Source organism: Plectropomus leopardus, chromosome 17 (genome assembly GCF_026936395.1).
Source record: "Plectropomus leopardus strain MGB_pleo_1.0 chromosome 17, ASM2693639v1, whole genome shotgun sequence".
Lineage (NCBI taxonomy): Eukaryota > Metazoa > Chordata > Actinopteri > Perciformes > Serranidae > Plectropomus > Plectropomus leopardus.
This window is the reverse complement of record NC_142192.1, coordinates 367,373-392,062: the sequence shown is the minus strand read 5'-3', so window position 1 is coordinate 392,062 and position 24,690 is coordinate 367,373. Positions and strand designations below refer to the sequence as shown.

Here is a 24,690-nt window from a genome sequence, read left to right as displayed (position 1 = left end):
CCATCTTGTAAATGACCAATTAAATGAGAAGATATCCCAAGGGAATGCATACCTGCCCAGAAGGAACCATACAACCTAATAAGAAGGGAATTTTGTGTGCAGTTTAGTGTTGTTTAGTGTGCAGGAGGCTCTGTTGAGAATAACTCCATCATGGGAATTCCCCTTGCCACTCTACTCCATCTCTAATTCTGCTTCAAAATATCAAGCTGATGCTGTGGAGCTGAAGAGGGAAAAAAATCCATTTCTCACATTTTCATTCATCAGGTGATAAAGTGAATGTGGGTCTCACTGGTCCAAGTCCCAACTGGATGCTCTCAGCCTGAGAAATATGGATGAAATGCAAAGTCTTCATCTGAGTGAGTAATGAGGTCGTCAGCAGTGAGTGTGGAGAGATGATAATATGCTGCATACATATACAACCAGGTGCCATTACCCCGACAGTTTGAATCAATGAGACGACAGCAAACAGAAGCTACTTTTGCTTTGCCTTATATTTGTGACGCAGGCATGGCAATGTTGTTTAATTCCGTGGTCAACACAGGGCAAGACACAGCCATCAGTTGTTCTGTCAGACTGCTCATATTGCTTGATATACATTTAGAACACAAAGTGTCACACATGGCATACAGAACAGACAGCAAACACAGAGAGAAAACCAGAGTAAGACTGGCACATCTGCACATCGTGTTAAGGGAGAGGGGGAGGGCAGGGGATCAGTATGGGCCATGAGACTGTGATTCATATTCTCTTATTCTCTTGATACATACACAGCTGTACGCAGTAACACCAGTCAACTCACTAAATCTAACTGAAGCCGCCGGCTCGCGTTGTCTGCACTATCCATTCTGTTCATTTCATCAGAGAAGGTTTAGAGAGGAGATGATCAACAGGAGACCAGTGGGAGGTGTCCCCACTTTCAGTATAAGCTAATACTGCATTGACCAGAAGAAGGACAACAAAGAGATTCTCCTTTATTATTAAGGATCAGTATTTTTACAGCTTGGGTCCAATTTTCATAGTTCAGGCCATCCTTCCTATCAGTAAGTATAACAATATCATCAGCAGGAAACACAGTGACCACCAAAAATAAGTCAGACGCATCACGAAACACATGCAGTCAGAAGATCAGACAGGTTCTTTAACCTCTGTAACATTTAATTGATGATTTATAACACACTATAATGTAGTTGTATACTGCTGTTATGGACATGCTTATTGCAGTAGTTGACTGTCAACAGCTCTTGTAACTTCTCCTATGAAGAAATATTTTATATATATATATATATATATATATATATATATATATATATATATATATAAATATATATATATATATAATTTTTTTTTGTTAATAGTTTGTCATTATCTCTTTATACCACAACCTCCACTTACAGATGTGGTGGGAAGGAGTTGTTGACTTGGGTTGGGCGATATCTACCAGAATGGCATACGATGTCTTAAAAATATGCATTAACTCTTTGAAACCTGAAGCGACATCACTTTTCCTGTCCTGCTTTCAGGCACCTTTCACAGGTATTTAAATATTTGAACCCTGAGTGCAAACTGGTGAAATGTCTTGAAAAAACAAACAAAAAAAACATTGGAAAAAATGTCAATGAGCAACTTGATAAGAAATGTTCCATAAATTGCAAGAAATCGGTAGATTTTGAAATGATTTTTTTTAAAGCTAGGTGAAGGGAAAAACTATTTAAAGCTAATACAGAATTATTATAATTTTTCAGAAATTTTTGATGTCATTTCTTTTCTTTTTTAAAATAAATTTTCAGGTCATTTTCTTATACTTTTTACTAGTTTCTCTCCATTTCTTGATTTGTTTTCTTCCCATGTTTTTGAAAGAAATGAAACCAATTTGCTTAGATTTTTAAAAAGGTTAAATACGTGTTAAATAAACCATTCAACCCTGACTTGCAAACTGCCAACTTTCTGTGTGTGTGTTCGAGAGAGGGATAGAGAGAGAGAGGGGAAAAGACGGTGTACGGTTAATATTGCATGCAATGTTTCTGTCGACCTAAGTGGGAATAACTTCCTTGGAAAGCAAATTTTACACTCTCTAAGCTGCCTGATGGAACCTGTAATATTTCTTTTATGTTACCAGTGAATTTAAACTTTTTTTAGGAATCCACCAATGAGCCCAACAGTGACAGTTTGATCAGTGACGATGCCAAATCTTCATGGCTGTGATAAACTTGGTCACTGAAAACTGCACACTTTACCCCTCTGGCAGCCTACTTCTTAATTTGGAAGTTTTTGTGGGTCCCCAGACACAGTGCTTAATGAGTTCTTTTCTTTGTTTACCACGGGAGCAGTTTAAGAGTTGGCATGTGGATAATTGATCAGTTGATCTGTTAAGAGCTGATCAGATGGATTGATGAGAGGAGTAACTGCTGTGAGTGCCAGCATACTTTTAGTCTCAGCAGAATAACAGTTAATGTAAGTTTCAGTGTTGTGACATATGTTTCTTTTCCCTAAATGTCAAGGATTAAACAGCACTAGAGAAGCTGCATTACTACTGAACACAGAGACACCTGGACATGCTGTCCTTGACACAGACCTCAGCCAGGAGTTGGATGCCTCTCTGTCTCTGCCACTGTGTGCTGTCTTAAGCTGTGTGCTCATTGCCATGGCCCTATGTTGGAATCTCTTTTCTGTCTTTCAGTAGGGATTGCTTTATTTACTCACTCATTTAAACGTTTTTTTGTTTTGACCCTTAAAGATATATGAAGTACAATGGTGTACACAAAGAAAAAAACAGAACTAAACTGGCTGATGCAGTAGTTTACCAAAATGATAAACATAACTGCAGTAAAGGCTAACACATTAAGGTCTGCATGCTGGGTGTGTATGACTCTAATGGTAAAGGCCCTGGGTGAAAATAGTGCCCAGCACCCAAAGGCATGATGATCTGTAATGATAATACTGTAGAAATAATTTCCAAACCTCAGAAAATAAGACCCAAGTTGTAATAGACCAGAATGATCCTTTGACTATCATTACGTGTTATACACATAAAGCCAACAATGACATTACTCTGCATAAGTATTGAGATGTAACATACTGTACATCAACGCCATGCATTTGGAGTATGGGACCTCAGCTGAGGAAAAACATCCCATCTTTATATACTAGTTACATTTGTCAAGAGCTATGAGCACTTTATGGACATGGGAGTCCAGGTAGTTTGGTTCAGAATTGATTGCACAGTGAAAACTATCGCCCTTCTATCTCTCCCTCACTAGATTGTGCCCACTGTGTCCTAGAAACAGGTAAACCCATTTTGGCATTGAGATACAAGTTGAATTCTGGCATTGCTGCCAATTCAATCTGTGGAAGTAAACAGTCTGTCAAACTGCTTCGCTCATCTGTGACAGTGTATGGTCTGTTTATTGTTCCTTCAATTATAGAAAACATCTGCCAGAACACTATGACCTCTGTGTATCAATATTCCACTGGTGACTGAGAACAGGCTCGAGTTTAGGAAGATCCTTGTGAGAAAAACTGTATTCCAAATGATCCAGGGCTTAGTTTTTCTCTGCCCCACACAGACAAAAACAAACATATAACACAGTTTTTAAATCCAGAGGAAAATATCTTTATGATCCTTGGTTATCAGGATGCTCAAAGCAGTCATCACTGGAAAGGTCCAGAGCCAAAACTCTTATCCCACTGAGAACACTGCTGCTCCAACTGGTCCAGCAGTTTGTCCACTGAGTCTTCTTTTTTCTCCAGTTTGAGGTATCGTCTCCCGCAGCCCAGGTCAAATCGAGGCCAGCTTCGGTGAGTTTGCTCCCCTGCAGCATCCACAACCTGCCAAGGGATGTTCACGCAAATCTGTGAAGCAGCCTCTCTGCTTCTGATGAGCAGCTGATTTCTATAAGCCTCCTCCCCCAGTGCACGGAGTCCATCCTTCAGATGCACACCAGATTGGTCTGTGTAAGGGTTAGTCCTGTAGCTCATGCTTTGGCAGCGCCTTGGCTGGACTGCTGGGATATCCACCTCGTCCAGGGTGGACAGGGAGCTGGCAGATACCAGGCAGTTGTTGAGCTTGGTGAATGGGGCGGGCTGTGGGTCAAAGCTGTCACTGTCCCCATGCTCAGCTCCACACCGTGTGTTAAAGTCTGTCTGACTGGAATTACAGAAGCTGGAAAAGGAGGAGTGGAGAGACGGTGGAGGCTCTGACTTCTGGTGGTGGAGGGCTTCTGTCTGGACAACAGCTTGCTGGTAAATGCCCTCCACACCGTCCTCCTGTTCTCTGGACTGTCTGGTCTGCAGCAGGGGCTCGGATCTTGCCAGCTGCTGAAGACAGAGGATGTTGAGATGGGCAGCTGGTAAACTGCTCACCCACTGGTAGTGTTTGGACATCGAGTTAGCTGCTGCTATTTCTTTAAGGTCTGCCGAGGGAACAGCTGCAGACACAGAGCAAATTACACTGCGCATCTGAGCCAGTAGCATCTGAGTCTCTCTGTCCCTGTTCTCGTAAAGAACTGTGTTGGCACATATGAGGATAAAGAGTCCGACCCCCATGATGACAGGTCCCAGCAGCTTCATCCGCTCGCTATGGATGAGGCTGGCTGTGGACAGGAGGCCCTTAGCTCCCAGACTCCAGCCAGAAGTATGCGACTCCGAGATGCTTTCCCCCTCCGCAACTCCCAGGATAGACGATCTCGATATCCGATAGGGCCAGTATCCCGCCACAGCCAGAGCGGTGCCAACCACCACCACGATGAGCCCCAGCACCAGGAAGGCTCCAGGCATGGAACGGATGCGAAGCTTGCCTTGGATCACCCCGTCCTTCTTCTTTCTGCCTCGTAATGTGAAGCGAGACTTCCGTCGGGAGGGAGGTGAACTTGGTGTAACACCTTGGGCCTTCTGGGTCTTCATGGCACAGGTCCGTCCAGAGGTGGTGCTCCTTAACACCCTGTCAGAGGACTTTGGGAGTGAGGATAATTTAAGAGTTAATGCAGCAGAAAACTCTATATCAAGATGTTGCATCAAAGGGTTCACAATACATCAGTGATGCGATGCAAATGTTTGTACCCTGTTGAGACAAATCTATCAAGTCTACCAAATAAATGTGAAGTAAAAATTTGGACTCAGTTTGTTTGAGTCAATTTCACCTTATTAGCTTAAGTAGAGGACCTAAATGTTAACAGCAATGATACACTAAAATTTAAAGAATACCTCTTATTTTTTAATACATTACACAAATGGTTGCTTGAATCTTGATTGTAAGTAGGGAATTGTTCATCTACTTAATGATAACAAAAACACTGAATACATAATATGACATACTAACCTAAGTAATTTAATTAATTTCAGTTCATTTCCTTGAAAATCTGTCATACACTGGTATAATGCTTCATTCATTTATTCATTCATTATCTGTAACCAGTTATCCTGGTATAGGGTCACATGACAGCTGGAGTCTATCCCAGCTGACACTAGGCAAGAGGCGGGGTACACCCTGGTCAGGTTGGTAGACTATCACAGGGCTGACACACAGAAACAGACAACCATTCACAATCACATTCACACCTGCAGCCAGTTTAGAGTTACCAATTAATTTGCATGTTTTTGGACTGTAGGAGGAATCCAGAATACCCAGAGAAAACCCACATTGACATGGATCGGTCACGCCGGTAGGTTTGAACCCCGAACGCTCTTGCTGTGAGGACAAAGTGCTAACAACTGCACCACCATGAAGACAGTGCTGAACATGTCAACTCTTTGCATTGACCACTGACCACACCATGCTCAACTGGATGAGTTCATGTCTTCTGACAAACAGTTCTGAATGAATGACTTTAGCCTTACTGCATGGGCACTGACACATGCGCATTTTTTATGGGTATACTTTTACGCATTGTTAATAGTTTCACTTGATGTCTGATATACTTAATTAAAATTTGAATGACATACATGGCATTTATTTACCACCTCCCAAAATCAGTTTTTACAGTGAGGCAGTGGTATAACAGTCTGCATCTTACAAGAAATCTTTCAAGGATCCATCAGCAGTTAAAAAAAAAACCCTCACTAAATGTCTTCCTATAGGACTTAACCCTTCCCCTCCCCTCTTTTTTTTGCATTTAGTATCTCTGCTTGTTAATCTTGTTCCAGTACTTATGAGGGAGTGGAGGGTACTGTAGATATTGAAAAATAAATAAGGGTGCGTAAATTAATATGGTGATGTGGTTTGGTCTCAGTAAACACACACTCAGTTTGTTAAACCTGTATTCCTCCTCAATAATGAAAATTAAAGCAAAAATATATTACTGCTGAAAACTATTTACAACCATTTTTATACTTTTCTGTCGAAGTGTTCTGCAGGATCTGCAATCTATTAGTGAATATCTGTCCTGTTTAACAGAGATTGCCCAACACTGCTGTCAAGAAGATTTGTCATTATGCCTGCTTTGCTTTGCTTTTTACATATGGACAGAAAACCCGAAAAGATAATGCCTTCGGCCTTGGCTATTGCCAGCACAGAGGCATAATAAAATTTTATTTACTTTGTTATTTACTTCCTTACTTACTGAAAAGGAGCAGATAAGTCTTTATCAACTTGCTTGATGTTGCCTTCAGTAGCAACATTTTCTACCAGCCACAGTTCTTGTGGTCTTCATGTTGTTTCTCAGTTGCAACCCTGGCCCTAATATGCAACTGCATTCTTGAGCAAGTATACGTGAGCCCTTGCAGTTCCCTGACTGCTCGAGAGCCTATGAGCAGAGCCTGCGCAACACTGAGAATAATGTATATATCTGGCTTAAGAGGGGGAGTTAGCTGTAGATACATGCAAACCCTCTCCTTGAATAATGCATTTCATCAGTCATCATGACAGAGACATGAAACATTGCATTACACTGCCTGGAGTCCAGACAAAAATTAGCCCCCTGTCTTCACTTGGTTATCTATCGGTCAGTGGTTGTTTACCACTTACAGTCCTTTCTCAATGTTAATCACCACTGGAAATAATTATAGTGAAACTCCTCAGACTATTCCAAACCTCCCATGTCTGTGGGGAGCTTGTAAATTAAATGACGTACAAGCAAAAGTAGAGAAACACTTGCACATGTCCTGTTCTTACTGAGTTCCCACATGGTCATAAACAAAGTGAAGTGAAATGGAAAAACAGCTTCAAACACTCTGACTGCAATTACTGTGAGGTCCTGAGCATGCTGCAATGAGAGTAAAATGTTCTCCCCATGCTGACTGTCAGACACCTCACAGCTATCTTACTTCTGCTTCTTCCTCATGCCTCACCACCTCTTATGAAAGCTCTTAAGATGTGGGGTTTTTTTTGTTTTTTGTTTTTGTGTTACGTCAGTAGTTCTCAGACTTTTTCTGTCATTCATTCAGAAGCAAAAAAAAAAAAAAATCAAATAATAATCAGTCATGATTTCCTCCACCATCTATGATGATATACAGAGAAATAGCCACCGGAATACATAAAATACATGTATATAAAAGAACAGGAAAATAGGGTATACATATAGTATATTATACATACTCAAGAAGAGTGAGTGAGCTGACACAGATATTTATAACATGGGTCACAAGAGATTAACCACAAATAATAACTATTACCGGATTTTTTGAAGCAGCATTGACCAACAAATTACATTTTGTGTTTTTGCATAGTGTAACCGCACTGCAGAGAGCTTCAGCTGGGCAATATCTCTGAAGGCAGACAGCCATTCCTTCATTGACAGTGCATGCAGCTGTTTTCAGTGACAAGCTACCACTCTTTTAGTTGCTGTAAGACCAGCTAACAAAAGGCGCCTGTCATTTATGGTTAGCTCCAAGGATGAGTTATCATTAAGCAACAGCAAGCACCGCGAGTGAGGGACCGCTCTCTCAAAGATATTGGACAGGATGCTTGAGATATTCCCCCAGAACCTCGGGGGGAGGAAAAGGCTAAGGAAATCGGCTCAACTCTAATAATTCTTGTCTGTTTATTGTAGTGGATCATCGTGGATTCCTGGGTTGTTGGGGAACGGGGTGGGTAGTTTGTTGATTATTTATTGAGACAATGAATCTCCAGCTTTCTCAGGTTCAAAACAACTCCTTGACTAATTTTTTGTTCTTGGAAGGAACACCAACTAAATCACTTATTTATTTAACATAATACTTAGATTAGAAACTGTCAGACTGTTTCTCCGATATGCATATCTATCCTGATGCAAAACAAAACCCAGTGTTAATTAGACGACAGTATATGTGGGAATCATAGTGTAAAATGTAAGATCACTTTTTTAGCAGTGACTATGCCTATCAACGAAATCAACTAATTCAGTTGAATGATCAACAGTTTCATCCTAATAACTGTGATACTAGAATTGTAAAAAGTCTTTCTTGTAAGCAAAAATACCAAAAATCCAGTGGTAGTGTAAAGTCTTGTTATCGCCAAAAGGAAATTATATATTTTGGGATTTCAAAATCCAACCAAATTATGTGTATATTATGTGAATATGGGATATGTTACACTGTTTTCAAAACATTGTGAAATTTCACAGACCAAACGATTGATCAATTTATCAAAACAATCTCTGGTAAAATCATAAAAAATGAAAACTATCAAAAGTTGTAGCCCTATCATAAGCCATGTTATTTAAGCAAAGGCTTACGGCTGTCTGTGTTCAGACATGAAACATTAATGCATCTGAGATGCTTGGCTCATTCTGTTACATTTAAATTTTTGTTATTTTAATGTCACATCAATTGTTAAACTCATATCACGTTGTTGTGCATAAGATGGTGAAATCACTGCATCATTCAAACAACAGCTTGTTCTGTCCTCTCGCTCTGGATTATGACTGCAGTAACACCTATTACACCTGAGTATAAACACACATCTGATCCAGAGCATGTTCACACAGCCACGTTACTAGCTAGTGTTTAGCCACTGTGCCGAGCTACTGTGTTTACTCATCAAACACTGCCACTTTTGCAGTGCTTTCAGTGGAAGATCCCAACACAAAAAAACTATCTTTCACATCCGCATGATATACCGCTGGATGTTGTCACCATAATACGCAGTCGCAGTCAGTTGAGAACACAGCCAGATGGAACCTGCTGCATCCGCATGATACCCCATTGGACAGTGTGAGGTTAAAAAAGGCTGGCAGTAACTACATAATGTAAGGAGTAGAGGTCCCTATAAGGCGGGCAGGAAGGGTGGTGGATAGGTCCAGCAAGCCCCGGACTTTCATGCAGGAGTCTAGTGTTTGCTTCTCATCTAAATGTGATGGTTCTTTTCTAGACCTCACCCTGTTTTTTTTTCCCCTAATCCTTACCATCCAAGACACATAAGTATACCTAGAGGATAATGTGTAGATGTGGAAGTCCACTGCAAAGTAGCAACATATAACAATTTAGGATGAGAATGTGGTAGTAGGAGCTAATCTGTATCGCTCATGGTGACTGCAGTTGGTATCTTCGTTTAAAGTAATACTAATATCTGCCTACAGCAAATGAGAACTACAGCTCTTGGCAAACCGCCAATCAAATTGCAGCACAATCAGCCCTATGGCATCATATCCTTCATTGCCAACAACTGCTTCCCTTTGTGTTTTGGAGGGAATGGTAGATGGTCAAGAACAGGCTCTCAGGATCTCAAGCATCTTCCCGAGAGGATCAAAAATGAAAGCAGCAGGATAACATGGTAAAATGGGCTTGTCCTGCAGAGCAAACAAAGGTTACTGTACAGTCTGGGTCCTGCCCACATACACTGACAGCACAGCCAAGCAGTGAACAGAGCAACAGCACACAGAGGAGAACAGGTGTGTGCTCACTCAGATAATTACCCGTGTTTAACTCTGGGAAAATGTGAAATGGCACATTATGTCAAACTGTAATCTAATGTAGGCTATTTTTCTGTTTTTGCATCTATCCTCACGCCACCGCATGGAGCCATTATTATTCGGTTCATCTTTCCCAGCAGCTCACCCCTGAAAGCCACAAGTTGTGCTTCATGATGGAAAGACACAAAGTGTCTGGAGATCATTTTACATTAGGTTATGGAAGGGTGGAACCACACCAATAAAATCTCTTCTGTCATGAAATGCAACAAAAGCGACCCGCAGTTCTTATTTTTTATGAAGCCCGACAGGCACGCTGAACCCGCAGGAATCAAATTTAGTTAGCGGCTTCACTATTAAAAAATCACCATACAGCTTCTTTCGTCTACAGGAATTTTTCTGCCGAGCGTGCCGAGCCGAGCCGAGCCGGGCCGGACTACCTCCTCCAAAACAGTGAATTCTGTATGGGGGCTACAAACCATGGATGTATGCTACAAACAGACAGGAATGCGTCTGACGGACCGAGCTGCTGCATTCCTCCACAACACACACCATCTCTATCTCTCGCTCTCTCTCACAGACACACACACACACACACACACACACACACACACACACACACAGAGTCATCGATGAAACTGTAGTCATGTCTCATCAGCTGCTGTGACTGCAGCACATAAACATCCAGCAGCCGACCACTTCTGCAAACTTGCCTGTATCTCTCGGATTCTGTTGCAGCTTGTTCATAGTTAGAGGAAACATAACATCCAGATCATCTGGGATCAGTAGTCTCCAGGCTGCGAAGGACCCAGCTGATAACTCGATTCCAACATACAAACCGTCGTCCACTGTGTTCTCCGACTCCACCGGACTGTGTGACACCCAGCTGTGTCTTCAGAAGGACAACGAGCCCCAGCAGAGCTCAGCCTCGGAGAGTGTGGAGCTCCGTCCCGCTCTGTGTCTGTCTGCAGCCACTGAACCCACACAGCAGCTCCGTCAAGTCAGCAGCAGCGTATAACTTCACAATACACTGCCCCTTTCAAAATAAAAGAACTACCGGCCCCGGACTACAACAACAACAACGGTACAAAGGAATGCAGTGTCAGACCTGGCGCCCCCTCACACAACACACCAAAAACTTTATTACTATTATTGCTGTTATTGACTATTTATTACCTCACTACCAAGAACAAGAGGAAATGACAAATTAACACAAATAATTTAGATAAATAGATGAATAACAAAACAAACAATAACAGAACACATTATGTGCAAATTTACTAGTTTAATCTTATTTTTTTCCTTCTTTTAGTAGGCTATGCCAATTCTGGCAATTCAAAACATTTTTGGGGGATGCTCCAAGCACCTTGGAACTTGTAACAAATAGGCATTATCTTGACATCCAGTGACTGCGTTTGATACCATTCTCTATCATGGAAATAGTGCACTAGATAGCCTAGTGTGTTTGCCATTTTGTAATAGTGTTCGAATTCTCTGGGGTCGATTTCATCCACTGTATAGTGCAATATAAAATACCCAAAATGCACAGGACATTTGAGTGTATATACGATGTACCCTACATTTTAATCCTGTATACCATAATGCAATTCGGTCATGTATTTCCGGAGGAAAAAAAAATCTAGTTTAGTGTCCGAAATCTCATTCAGTTATTCCTTATATTTTTCACTAAGTTACACACCACACAGAGTGAGTGAACGGTTTTGAACACAGCGTAGATATGAAAACCCCTCCAGAATGTTGCAGGCTGTTTTTGTGATTGTTGCAGCTTGAAATGTCTGATTTCAAGGCAGCCTTTCTATAATTTTTCTATCAAACAGGCCGATCTGATTGTAAAGACAGTGACAACAGGAAGGATTTTTTTAATATAGAGTTTGTGTCAAAGCCCCCATTCCACTCTTCACCCTGCTTAGAAAATTAGGAACTGACACTAAAAATGCAGGCATTGCATTTAAATCATTTTCTTTCTTTTTTTTTTTTTTTTGTTGCTTTTTCTTCAAAGGTTTCCACCAGAAGGTTGATACCCCGAAATTCCCAGGAAGAATAGAAAGGATATGTTCATGTTTTGGGCTTTTTGCGATTGTTTTATCCGTTTCCATGGAAATACACTGAGTCTGACTTATAACTGGAAAACAATCACTCGTGTCATTAGAATCCTATATGAAATGAAACGTAGTTTACTATTCCAAGCTAGTAGGTCGAACTTTAGTAACACACTGCAATGGACATATTTCTTGTCCCTGTCCCTGTCAGCTGGCTGACTGCGTTCCGAATCACTTAGCCTTTATTTCCCATCATGTCTGTGTTCCGAATCACTTAGTCTTTATTTCCCATCATGCCTAGATCTGGACTTAAGTAGCTTTTAGTTTGCAGTTAAGTTTGCTGTTTTATGTTCATACACACAAATGTCACTTTTTGTCAGTGTTTTGTGTATGTTCAGAACATGGTGGTTTATGCTGGTTAATGTCATCTTTGTGTCAATTTATAGTTTACACCATTAGTGAGTTGGCTTTTATTTTTTATTTGATCAGTTGTATTTATTATACACATTTATGTAATGACATTGATAATTGCTGTAGCTGCTGCCTCCTACTTAAACTGATGCAGGAATACTGTGATTTATTCAAGAGTGGTGATTTAGAAATGGCAGAATGATCCTACTAGTGATGAGGAAGGTGTGCTGTCATGCAAATGTAAGCACGTTCTAAACATCTCTGGACCAATCAAACTGCTAATTAATTTATTAATTAATTAATTAAAGGTAGCTTCTGCCCTGCTCACACTGTAGGCTGTAGTACAATTTCTGGGGAGTTGTATTTTTGCTAATCCATCCTACATATATTTACTCCATACTCAGCTTAGCCTACATTTCACAGGTTTTATATATATATATATATATATATATACAGATCCATCTGCAGATACAGTTAAAAAAATACAGTTAACTTTTTTTTTTTTTGTTGCAGTTCTGTTGATATTCAGTCAGTGTTATAGGTCCACAGTTTCTCCTTATTTTCACTAACAGAAATCTTAGTTGCAACACCTAATCAGTTGAAAAAAAAGGCTTTTAAAGTAAAAAGATATTTAGACTCCCAGAAGCTGTGTAGCTAAATTCGCTCTCAGGCTGCAGGTTGTGTGAATGTATGCTGGTGTTGTTCACCATCTTTTATTTATTTATTTATTTAGAGTTATGCTTGCTTAAAAATGCTTGTTTATACATGACCCTTGAATAAAAACGACCTTCTCAAACTACACAAATCCACAATAAATCAATAAAATAACAGAGAGGACATGCCCTGACATGCTTTGAGATTGATGCAGAGTGTACACCAAGTTCACCCAAATCTAATTTTGTGTTATTTCTGCTCTTTGGGCTGATTCAGTCTTATTCTTTGTATTTTTTGCATGATGACAGACATCTGCCAATATGAGCCTTTGTAGGGGATTTTGAAACTCTACCCACACAAACAGTATTCTGATTTGATGGGATTAGATTGTGTTATTTTGATGCAGTTAACCCAAAGAAACTAATGATTTTGTATGGTGATTTGAGGTCAGTTATCTTATGTTGCTGCTTTGGGATACAAATCCATGGATAGAATGCCAAGAGTCAGAAAAAAACACATGGCTGTTTGTCTCCACCTAAAGGACTTCAAGTTATATGACATGCTGTTATACCAAGTCTGACACTCATGTCATTAATTGTCAACTAGCAATGACACAATATAAGTTCAATGTCTATTTGTTTGAATCTATTGATGAACACATCTGACAATAAATGTTAACATATGATAAATCCACTTTTTTGACTGCTGCTTAACATTCACAATTAAATTTGTGGGTAAATTTAGATCCAGATGTTAGATTTGGGCATGGTGGGGAGTCCCAGGCACTCTGAGGGCTTCACAATGTTTTGATGTGACTGTAGACTTTTATCTGTCTAATTCATCATTTTATCCGTCTAATCATTCTGCCAAAATTGAGTTTATAACTTCTGCACTGGCTTAAAATTTTAAGAAAGCAAATTCAAGGTGTCGTTTAACCTTTGGACTTGATTGCACATGATAAAACTGGAGTAAATAGCAGTAGTTTGGTGACTGATTTGCAACCTGAAGAGACAGTGGCAGAGCACCTCTCCAGCACCCCATCTAAGGACTCCAAAAAGGGTGGATACTCTGAACTGCTGTTTGGAGACTGGGCACAAACAACAGTCAGGATCCATCCCCCCACCTGAAGGCGGAGGGAGGCTACCTTCTCATTGACCAGGGTAAACTCCAACAAAAGGCACCGAGCCAGGGGGCAATAATTATTGCCACCCCTGCCCGGCACCTCTCACCAGTGGCAACTCCAGAGTGGAAGAGAGTCCAACCTCTCTCGAGAAGACTGGTTCCGGAGCCCATGGTATGTGTCAAGGTGAGGCCGACTATATCTAGTCGGAACTTCTCAACCTCAGGCTCCTTCCCCACCAGAGAGGTGACATTCCACGTCCCCAGAGCTAGCTACTGCAGCCGAGGATCGGACCACCAAGTTCCCCGCCTTCAGCTGCCGCCCAACTCACACGGCACCCTACCCCTTTTGCCCCTTCTACGGATGGTAAGCCCATGGGAAGGAGGTCCCACGTTGCCTCTTCGGGCTGTGCCCGGCCGGGCCCCATGGGTACAGGCCCGGCCATCAGGCGCTCGCCAACGAGCCCTACCCCCAGGCCTGGCTTCAGGCGGTGACCCGCGTCCAGGCAAGGGAAATTTTGAACCATTTTTCTTTTTCATCAGAAGGGGTCCAGTGAGCTACACTTTGTCTGGTCCCTTCCCTTTGACCTGTTTGTCATGGGTTACCCTACTAGGGGCATAAAGACCCCGATAACTGAGCTCCTAAGATCACTGGGACACACAAACCCCTACACCACAATAAGGTGGTAGCTAAGGGAGGGGTGAAGTTTGTTCAAAATATTTACAGCATAACAGTCAGAAGCCCATGTAAGAAAATCATATATGGAATATGTCATTTCACATATTGAAGTTTTGAAATTTCTGTGAATTGTCTGTTTTAAAATGCACTGAAATGTTCATACATGAAAACAAAATGTGTTAATATGCCATGCCAGATGGGAGCATGTGAGGCTAATGGTCAAAATTTGTCACAATGTTCCCCTGTGATATTACATTATTTTCTTTTATAATGAAAACAAATTTTGCCACATGAAATATGGGAATTGCATAAGCCAATTGGCAATATCATGTGTATTTGGACAGGTGATTTTTGTTCTTTAAGACAAACTAAGGCTAAAACCATGGAGGTTGGGTCACAGCCCAACATTGTCACAGAAGTTGGGTTGAGACAACTGGGAAACTATCCAAGGAAACTACGAACCATTTATAAACGTTGATAGTTTCCTTGCTACTAATGGGGAGGCCATTTCGGATCATTTATAATACAACAGTGACCATGATGCATTATAAGCAAATGCTTGGTCTCAAGAGGACAGGCTTTTTTGCACCGTTATATGTAATACTGGCAGCACAGTGATTGTAACAGGGAGGACACACCATACAAATTAATGGTGTATTAAAGAGGAGCTTATAACAGCAGAGAAAGGGGTACAAGGTCATGTCATGATGAGTGGACTAATGTTAACGTTTCACCTCGTTAACCATTTAGTCAAGAGCAGAGCACATAGCTGTGTTTGCTCATAACATGACTGCATAGTTTATTTGATGGTTATATGGCCCCGAATAAATCTGCAGATTGTCTTTTACATTAACGATACGTCTTCTCAATAAGAAGTGTAACGCTAATCAGTTTGAAGCCAATAAGTCTCACATAGCTTAACATTAGCTTTCTGGCTAACGTTTGACCAGCTAATAAGTTAGCTAAAAGACAAATGCATGTACCTTTCTTTGTGGGTTTTGTAGTGGCAGATGAAGTTAGATGTTGTGGTGGTCGGGTCGCTGATCTTTGAAGTGCAGGTCTTGCACACAGCTGTTCTCTTCTTATTACCGTCATCGACAACATATTCCTTGAATCTGAATTTTATTATTTTTGGAGCCCCCTCCATAATGTCGCTCTGCCGCAATGCTTTTGGCATTGGCCTGGACTCTGCTGCGGGTCTGGCAGGTGCGCAGTCCACATTGCACTGGATCATGTCTCAAAAACAAAATGTAACTTCTCAATATTTTGAAAAATGCATGTATTCAATAAACAAAGTCAAGTCCTTTCAAGTCATCTGTCTCAAGTCTACGTCAAGTCTCAGTTCATGAAGACAAAGTCAAAGTCAAGTCAAGTCTTTTATCACTGCTAGTCAAGCAAGTCTCAAGTCCTCAAATTTGCGAAAGTCCAGAAGGACAACCATCACTGCAACACTCCGCCATCTCAGCTTCATAGCAGAGTGACCAGATGAAGTCTCTCCTCAGTGAGAGGCTCAGGAAAGCACCTAAAGGGCTCTCAGACTGAGAGAAACAAGATTCTCTGCTCTGATGAAACCAAGATGGAAGCCAGTGCTCAGGAGCTCAGACTGAGCCAAAGGTTCACCTTCAACATCCCTAGAGAGACCTAAAGACGGCTGTCCACCGCCTTTCCCATCCAACCCAACAGAGCCAAGACGGTCTGCAGAGCAGAACGGCAGGAATCCAAATTCAGCTGCGCAATCTTGTCTCTTCATATCCAAGAAGACTCAAGATTGAACACTGCCAAAGTGACTTCCAGTGACCACAGGATAAAGGCATCGAGTACATGTCAGTGTGTAAATCTAAAATCCTGCTTTTTGTGTTGTCACTTTTGGGTATTCAGTGTAGACAAGGTAACATATGAATGTATATGATTTTATCAGAAGGCCCCTATTGGGCACTGATTGTAAAATTGTGCACTCTGAAAGAAACAGCAACATTTCTTCACATTTAGCTCTAAAACATGATTTAAAAGAGGTCTGAATTTTTCAGTCACTTTTAAATCACATTTAGAGCAATATTTGCTGACTTTGTCAGATTTATTCTTCGTGAAAAAAATATGTTCAAGACAATATTACTGTAAAATAACAATGTTTAAAATTAAATCTAAATATTGAATGATATATCTTAATGGTATATGTTAAATCTAAATGTCAAATATTAAATCTAAATGTTAGATATTAAATCTGAATGTTAAATGTTAAATCTAAATCTTTATGTCATGATTCTAAATATCTCTCTTACTCTCTTACTGTGTCTGTCTCTCGCTCTGTCTTTCTGCCTGTCTGTCTTCCTCTCTCCGTCTGTCTGTCTCTCTCTCTGTCTGTCTGTGTCTGTGTCTGTGTCTGTCTCTGTCTCTCTCTCTGTCTGTCTGTGTCTGTCTCTGTCTTTTTATCTGTCTGTCTTTCAATCTGTCTTTCTCTCTTTTTCTCTTTGTCTGTCTTTCTGTGTCTGTCTCTCTCTCTATCTTTCAGTCCATTTCTGTCTTTCTCTCTCTCTGTATGTCTTTTTGTCTGTCTCTGTCTTTCTATCTGTCTGTCTCTCTACCTTTCTCTCTTTATGTCTGTCTTTTTATCTGTCTCTGTCTTTCTATCTGTCTGTCTTTCTGCCTTTCTCTCTCTTCATCTCTTTGTCTGTCTTTCTGTGTCTCTCTGTCTCTCTTACTCTGTGTCTGTCTCTCTTTCCGTCTGTCTGCCTGTCTCTGTCTTTCTCAGTGTCTGTTTCTCTCTCTCTCTGTATCTGTCGGTCTTTCTATCTTTCTCTCTCTCTCTTCATCTCTTTGTCTGTCTTTCTGTGTCTCTGTCTCTCTTACTTCCAAATTGTCTCTCTCTGTCTTCCTGCCTGTCTCTGTCCTTCTTTCTCTCTGTCTCTGGCGTCTCTCTGTCTGTCTTTGTTTCTCTCTTTCACTTTTTCTCTTTGGCTTTCTGTTTGCCCCTCTCTTTGTGTCTCTGTCTTTCTGAAGTAGTTATACAACAGCTATTAGTATAGAGTATTCTTATACTTCTCTTATACTTCTTTTACTATTACCACACTATTAAATACATCTTCTTCCACTACTGCTATTGCTGCTTCTTATACTGTTACTACACCATGTAGTAATAGGTGTACTGCTATTTTCCTTTACTTCCTGTACTTTTTTGCTAAATTAAGGCTACAGAACATGGCCATACGTTCACGTAGAGATTTGGGCAATTTATCAAAATTTTTTTCAAACAAAAATGATATGTGTGCATTTGGGAGAACCTCCTTTCTCTTCCTGTTGGAATGTTTTGACTATTTGGTGAAAGGTATGGCTGTAAAATGGACCAGTTTGACAGGGACATTTCCATTAAATTCAACTGCCTCCATGGAGCTGAACTAAGATGAGAGGGTGAAGAGGGGGGGTGCAGTTGGGCCATTAATTACCATGGCAACAGACACTCACACACACACACACACACACACACACACACACACACACACTTTTCCAATGTAAAGTGATGCCTGGTCCACTTGTCCACTAGTAATTAATGGTTAACTGACCCTTACATTGTCATCATTTGCCCTTGTGGCCCCTCAGGGGGACCGGGCCCTTAATTGGTCCTTGTGGCCAACTGAAGATGACGGTTGGTAATGAAAGAGTATAACTCTGAAGGAGGGGCCACAAGTGGGCTATTGATTGGCTCTTGTGGCCCTTTAGGTGGAGAGGGCCCTTAATTGGCCCTTGTAGCCAATTGAAGATGCCAGTTGGTAATTAATGGCCATTAATTGACTCTTGTGGCCCTGCGTGCAAGTATGGCCACCCCACTCCACGCTGAAATTTTCTAGTTATTATTGTTATCATTATTATCTTAAAAAGGCCTACTTCGCTCTGTGTTTACCATGTTGTTTAATGCACGTTATAAAGGCTAAATGAGGACAAGCCTGTGAAAAAATATTACATCATTACCAAAGTGAGAATTAAAATAAAGAGGATTATAGGCTGCCAGTCAGAAGTGAAAGAGACAGTTGCTCACACTCACCCACCTTTTCAGTCATATTTATCACCACAAATCCTTTTATGATTTTGTGAAAATAGCCTAAAAAATATGAAAATGTGAACAATGTGTTAGATCCAATACTGTACATATGATCATTCTTACGTTTCGAAGGTCATGAATTGAAAACATCCGTTATCTTTAAACAACCCCCTTGTTCTGGTTAATGTGCTGATTTTGATCTTTATTCTCTATTAGAGAGAACAGTCAATAATAAATATTACATACACATAAAACATGATAAAAAAATAACAAAATGAGAATATAAGAAGCAATAACAAATATGTTCTTGATAAGCCTGTTTATATAGAATATAATATATTGTTGTGATAGTTTTTTAAAGTTGTTTTGGCCCATACAGACTGTGGATGCATAATGTAATGAAACAGCTGATTCTCCTACGCTAAAGGAGATTATAAAGGAAGTATTGACACACCTTTTCTTAACATTAGGAGAATTCGAACAGCTCTTATCATGGCAGCCACTCAGGTACTTCCGGTTCATCTGACTCAGTTAGGAACCTTCCTGAGCAAAAAGAGGTATTCCACCGCAGCCCCTAAATTGGGACACAGCTACAGGGAGCCCTGCATCTCAGGGTGGAGGAGTTCTCGCCCAAACACCCATCCGACCAATAGTGAGCAGCTCCATTAAATGTCAGTGCACGGATTGGTTGTCACAGCTGTCAATCATGGCGGAAAAGCCCCCTTTTGTGTATTTTAATAACTCATTAACTCATTAAAACCGAACTTATCATGATAACAAACACTTGGGTGATGAGAATTACCTTCAGTGACAGAAATCATCTTTGGGAAAAATTTATTGGCGTGTACTTTGACTTTTTGGTTTAGCCTATGACCATTCACTAACATGAAGGGGCGTGCCTTAGGACCTGTACTGCAGTCAGACACCAGGGGGCGATCGAGATTGAATAACCTTACTTTGGAGGAGCTGTCATGTTGTCCATCTTTATTTACAGTCTATGGTGTAATCTCAAGTTCAGCTGTTGGGTTGTAACCGTTGGGATTTTTAATATTGGTTGCAATATTACAATACAGTGAAGGAATGCCTAATATAACTTAAGATACAGGCTCTCAAAGATACAACCTCTGCCTTGCCTTGCCTCATCAAAAGCAACACATCCCCTAATGTACACATTTGCATTCAGTCATCTTATGATGCACAACAGAAGTTTTGCTCTTACATGTACCCCCGCCCCCACTCATACAGGATGACATCACTTGTGTGTAACCAACTTCCCTCTTTACATCCCACTTCCCTATGAGACACAGTGTGAAAGAACCTAGTATAAAGCTGTCTTGTCTTACTATGACCAAACTATGAGATTCTTAGACACTTGATCATAATTAAATGGAACACTTCCACTTCGAGTGTCACACCTTTATAGGTAAAAGGCTTTTCACCTAAATTCAATTGGGGAGGGTGACACTAACATTGAACAGACATAGGTTAAGTGAGATGCAGGGCCTGTGGCATGCAATAAGGTAATTACTTCCTGAAAATGAAGTAAAATTTGCACTTTAGCCCCATTGTAGTGGCGCCGCTTGCCATAGGTAATAAAGGTGACCGCCAAGTGAGTCATCACAGTCTTAACACTGCACAATGTGCAATGCATTTCCTCCTTTGTAGCCAGTCATCTACCTGGTATTCCACCTTCATCAACAACTAGTACACTACTGAGAGGAGTGTATGTGGAGAGAAAGAAAATGAAAAAAAAAAAAAAAATAGAAATTAGATAATTAATGTTACCTCTAAGCCTCCAGCTGGTGACTGCAAGGAACAGCTCATAAATGTTGCATTAAGTAACATAATGATGCTTTCAAGTTCTATTCAGTAAAAATGAGGCAAAAGTCAACAATAACATTCTCCTAGTGTTAATGTAATCTTGTAAAATTTAGCTTTTGGGGAGAAAATTTAATAAATAAGGTGTTTGAGGAAAAAATGTGTTGATGTTTTCACAACAATATAATATAGATTTTAGAGAGGGAATTATGAAATACATAGTCAATAGTCTTTCTGCTTATTTTTAAAGATGTTTCTAATGTTAAATATGCTGATTTCTGCCAATTTACCAAACCAATATATAATCTTTTTTATTGAAAAATTGAACATATGGAATAGATCATTCTCATCTTTTTCTTGTTTTGCACAATGAAAGAATCTTACATACACTGAAAAGGATTGTATTTTATGTCTCTATCTGCTGATGGGCCATCATGAAAAGAGTATGCATAATGTGATGTTCATTCCACTCCAGAGGAGCCTTGATGATCACTAAAACTGTAAGGGCAAAGGTGAATATATCGATACTGGTATTGGTTATCGGCTAAATGGGTTGTTTTATATCGGCATATCAGATGTCGGCAAAAAAACCCAATATCATGCATCCCTAATTTTACATACAGTCTTGCGGTGTGTCCAAGGAACATGTAGAAAACCCCGATCTAAGATCTAGACTAGGCTACGTAAGGATGTTTTACCCTTAGCTTACAATTTTTTAGTCAGTAACCATTCATATGCACTCACACTCCAATGACTGAGCATCGGGAGCACTTTGGGATTCAGAATCTTGTCCAAGGATACTTCGACATGTTGCCTGTAAGAGCCGGGGATGACGATCCAATCAGAGGAAGACCGGCTCTACCTCTGAGCCACAGCCACAGAAAAATTGGTTCACCCATTTGCTATTTCTAGGGTGGATTATTTTAATTCCCAATTATCAGGTTGCCCCAACAAATGTCTAAAAACTGCCCAGAATGTTGCAGCATGTGTACTAATGGGAACCAAGAAAAGGGATCATATTTCTCCTGTTAAAGCTTCTTTGCACTGGCTCTCTGTAAAATCCAGAACTGAATTTAAAATCCTTCTCCTCAATTACAAATCTCTGAATGGTCAGGCTCCATCATATTTTTTTGGAGCTCATAGTTCCCTATTATTCTACCAGAGCACTGTGTTCTGAAAATGCAGGGTTACATGTGCTTTCTAAAAGTTTATGTACAGCCATGCCCTGGTTCCACCAGTAGACAATAATCTTATAATTTCAGGCATATATATATATTCAGGAATATATCGGATATTACTACAGACATTCCTGTAATCTTACATTCCTTCATCTGCAGTTTCAGCAGATGTTGTGTTTACTCATTTCATTTATGACCTGATAGCGCTTTGAAAAAAAACCCAAAAAAACAACCTTAGTAGTTTTACATGCTCTATATGTAAACTTTAAGTGCAGAAACCTGTTTTCCACGTAATTTAATTACTTCAAGGCAAGCTACAAGCTATGCTGTTAAATATATATGCTACTTTATAAGTTTTTTTTAATTTATTAATCATAGTTTTTTGATCATGACCTTGTGATTTGTGTCTATCTTTGGCAGGTACAACATATACATTTGATTGATAACTCTAAAGGAGTCTTCTTAAAGTGTGCACTGTGCAGATGTGTTATCTAGTAAAGTAGAAGTATGGGATTGGGACTCGGTATCAACATACTCAATATTAAATGGCTCTAATCAGGATCAGGTACTAAAAAAAACTTGATCAAGAAAAATAATCAGCACATTTCACAAAATAATAAAATATTATATTTATACAGTAACTCATTTCAATGTTTATAGGTTATCAGAAATCAAAGTCATACACCACATAAGATGATACTGTGGAGGTGATTTTACTGTTCTTTTTACCATAGCCCTAATGTTATGGACAAGGAATGTATATGTAGACAAAGTCTATAGTTTTTTCAAAGTTGTCATTATATTTGTTTGATTTACAGATTTCAAAAAACATGAATATACATATACCTACACACACACACACTCATACACACACACACACACACACACACACACACACACACATATATATAAACACTTTAAACACACAAATGAGCACCTCAGATTCTCAGAACTCACAAACCGATAAACATCTCTGATTGTAGGCCGAGATGCTCTTTTATAGACCCAGACTGCCACCACACAGTCCTGCTGCAGAGCCACAGCAAAACTTCACTGTTTTTGGATTGGAACTGGGTTTTAGGAAATGACTTGCTTAGAGTGCGGTGCAAATTTTTAAGAAAGCAAAAAGTAAAATGAAGGGTGACAGCATTTAGAAACACCTGTACAAATTCTTGTTCAGTTACTGAACATTAGGTATATTATTCCAGCTGAAAAGATTGTCTCAAGAAAACAAAGATCTACCTTGGATGTGTTAGGTGTTAATTTTTTTAAAAGTTTACTGGTTACCGTAAAAGCACAAGACTAATGACTGAGCTTTTACACTTGTGGCCCCTCACATCTGAGGCTCCATGACTAAGGATCTGAGGCAACCCAGACTGAATCACAAGGGTAGACTAGGTCCTTTGAGGTTTCTATAAAATGTAGGCCTATGGGTTTTTAATTTTTTTTTTTAATGAAAGGAGTAAGATTTCTTTTCCTGATAAAAGACATGATTTATTACGTTATTTTGTCTAATTAATGTTACAGATACAACTGAAATGAACTCTGTTAAATATGCCTTAGATGTCGGCCTAATTATAAAAAGCCTAATGATAATCTCAATGGTTAAATGTGTGTTATGTGATATATGTTTAGCACTACAGCATGTGATTCCAACCTGTTGTGACATGAAGAAATACGCTCAAATCCTTCAGTTTTTTCTGACTGAAAGAAAACAAGACATAAAAAAGTAAAGCTGGTACGTTCCTATATATACAGTCATCCCTTACGTACGAAAGAACGACGTGAGAAGTGCATAAGTACGGAAACAGGACGTACTCACTGCGTGGGACCGCTCGTCTGCACATCGTCGGTTCCAGATCCCGAGACCCGCTGTCTATGTCTGGTTGTGTCCTTCTCCTGAACACGCACAGTGTATGTATGTCTATGTGTGTGTGTGTGTGTGTGTGTGTGTGTGTGTGTGGTGGGGGTTGGGGGGGGGGGGTCGGGTGGCGGCATCCACAGTTTGATGTCACGTCCGGTTGACCATAAATACGATTTTAGCGATAAAGGGAGGCGTCCCGGGCACCGACTACCCATGCAATATTTTCTTTTTCTATTTTCTTTTCAGCGGTTTGTTCAACTGAACTCAGGATGGTGGAACAGATATTTGCAGCAAGAGGTGAAAGACTGAGAACAGTAGTCAGCAGAGGTCCTGCTGGCGCCGGTTCTCCCCCTAAACTCAGCCTCTCCCACCACCGACAGAGACACGTCTCACACACAGTCAACTGTCAACTTACTGCTCTCCAACTATATTCATAAGATACCATGTGACGAATTAATTGATTGTATAAATTGGTAAACAAAAGGAAAGCTTCTATGGCAGATTATTTTTATTTAACCCTTGAAACCGAAACGGGAAAAAAATGAAATGGCCTGGAAAATAGTGCATAGAAGTAATACTGTAACATAATTTTTAAATGTAATTATTAAGCAAGAGCAGCAAACGCTCAACTTAGGTCGTTTTCACACCTCATAGCCCGGGAACTCGGTTTGATTGGAGGGATGAAATTGCAACATTGTTGCAATTCAAGTTGGTTTAGTTTGCTTTCACACTGCACTTTGTCAAACGATCCAAGAGGAGTAAACAGGAGTTTCTGCTGACTGATAGGTTGATAGATGGAAAGTTTTTGCGTTTGTCTTCATGCATTATCAGGACCCACGTGGGGAAATAAAATTATGTGATTAACAGTAGTTCATGCAGCAGGCGTGGCAAAGAGCTCATAAAGAAATGGTGAAACTGATAGTAAGCATTATTAGGCAGCTATTTTTAAACTGCACGTCGTGCGCGATCATAATAGCTTCGTTGTTATGCTTACACATTATAGAAGGCTAATAACAAAACTCTATAAATGCTGCATATATGTTCCACTACAGATAA

At 40.1% G+C, this 24,690-nt stretch overlaps 1 protein-coding gene across 2 annotated transcripts; it reads right to left on the bottom strand.

The window, feature by feature from the left end:
• Nucleotides 1–473: 473 nt before the first annotated feature.
• On the bottom strand, nt 474–23,680 carry tmem200b (transmembrane protein 200B). 2 transcript variants are annotated; one of them, XM_088090369.1, is made up of 2 exons: nt 23,589–23,680; nt 474–4,947 (listed from the first exon to the last, which is right to left on the bottom strand). In XM_088090369.1, the coding sequence occupies exon 2, from the start codon at nt 4,897–4,899 to the stop codon at nt 3,649–3,651; it is 1,251 nt and encodes a 416-aa protein (XP_087946495.1). In that variant the 5' UTR covers nt 4,900–4,947; nt 23,589–23,680; the 3' UTR covers nt 474–3,648. The 2 variants fall into 2 exon arrangements, with proteins under 2 accessions (XP_087946495.1, XP_042362762.1); XM_042506828.2 differs by lacking the exon at nt 23,589–23,680 and adding an exon at nt 10,532–10,827.
• Nucleotides 23,681–24,690: the final 1,010 nt, after the last annotated feature.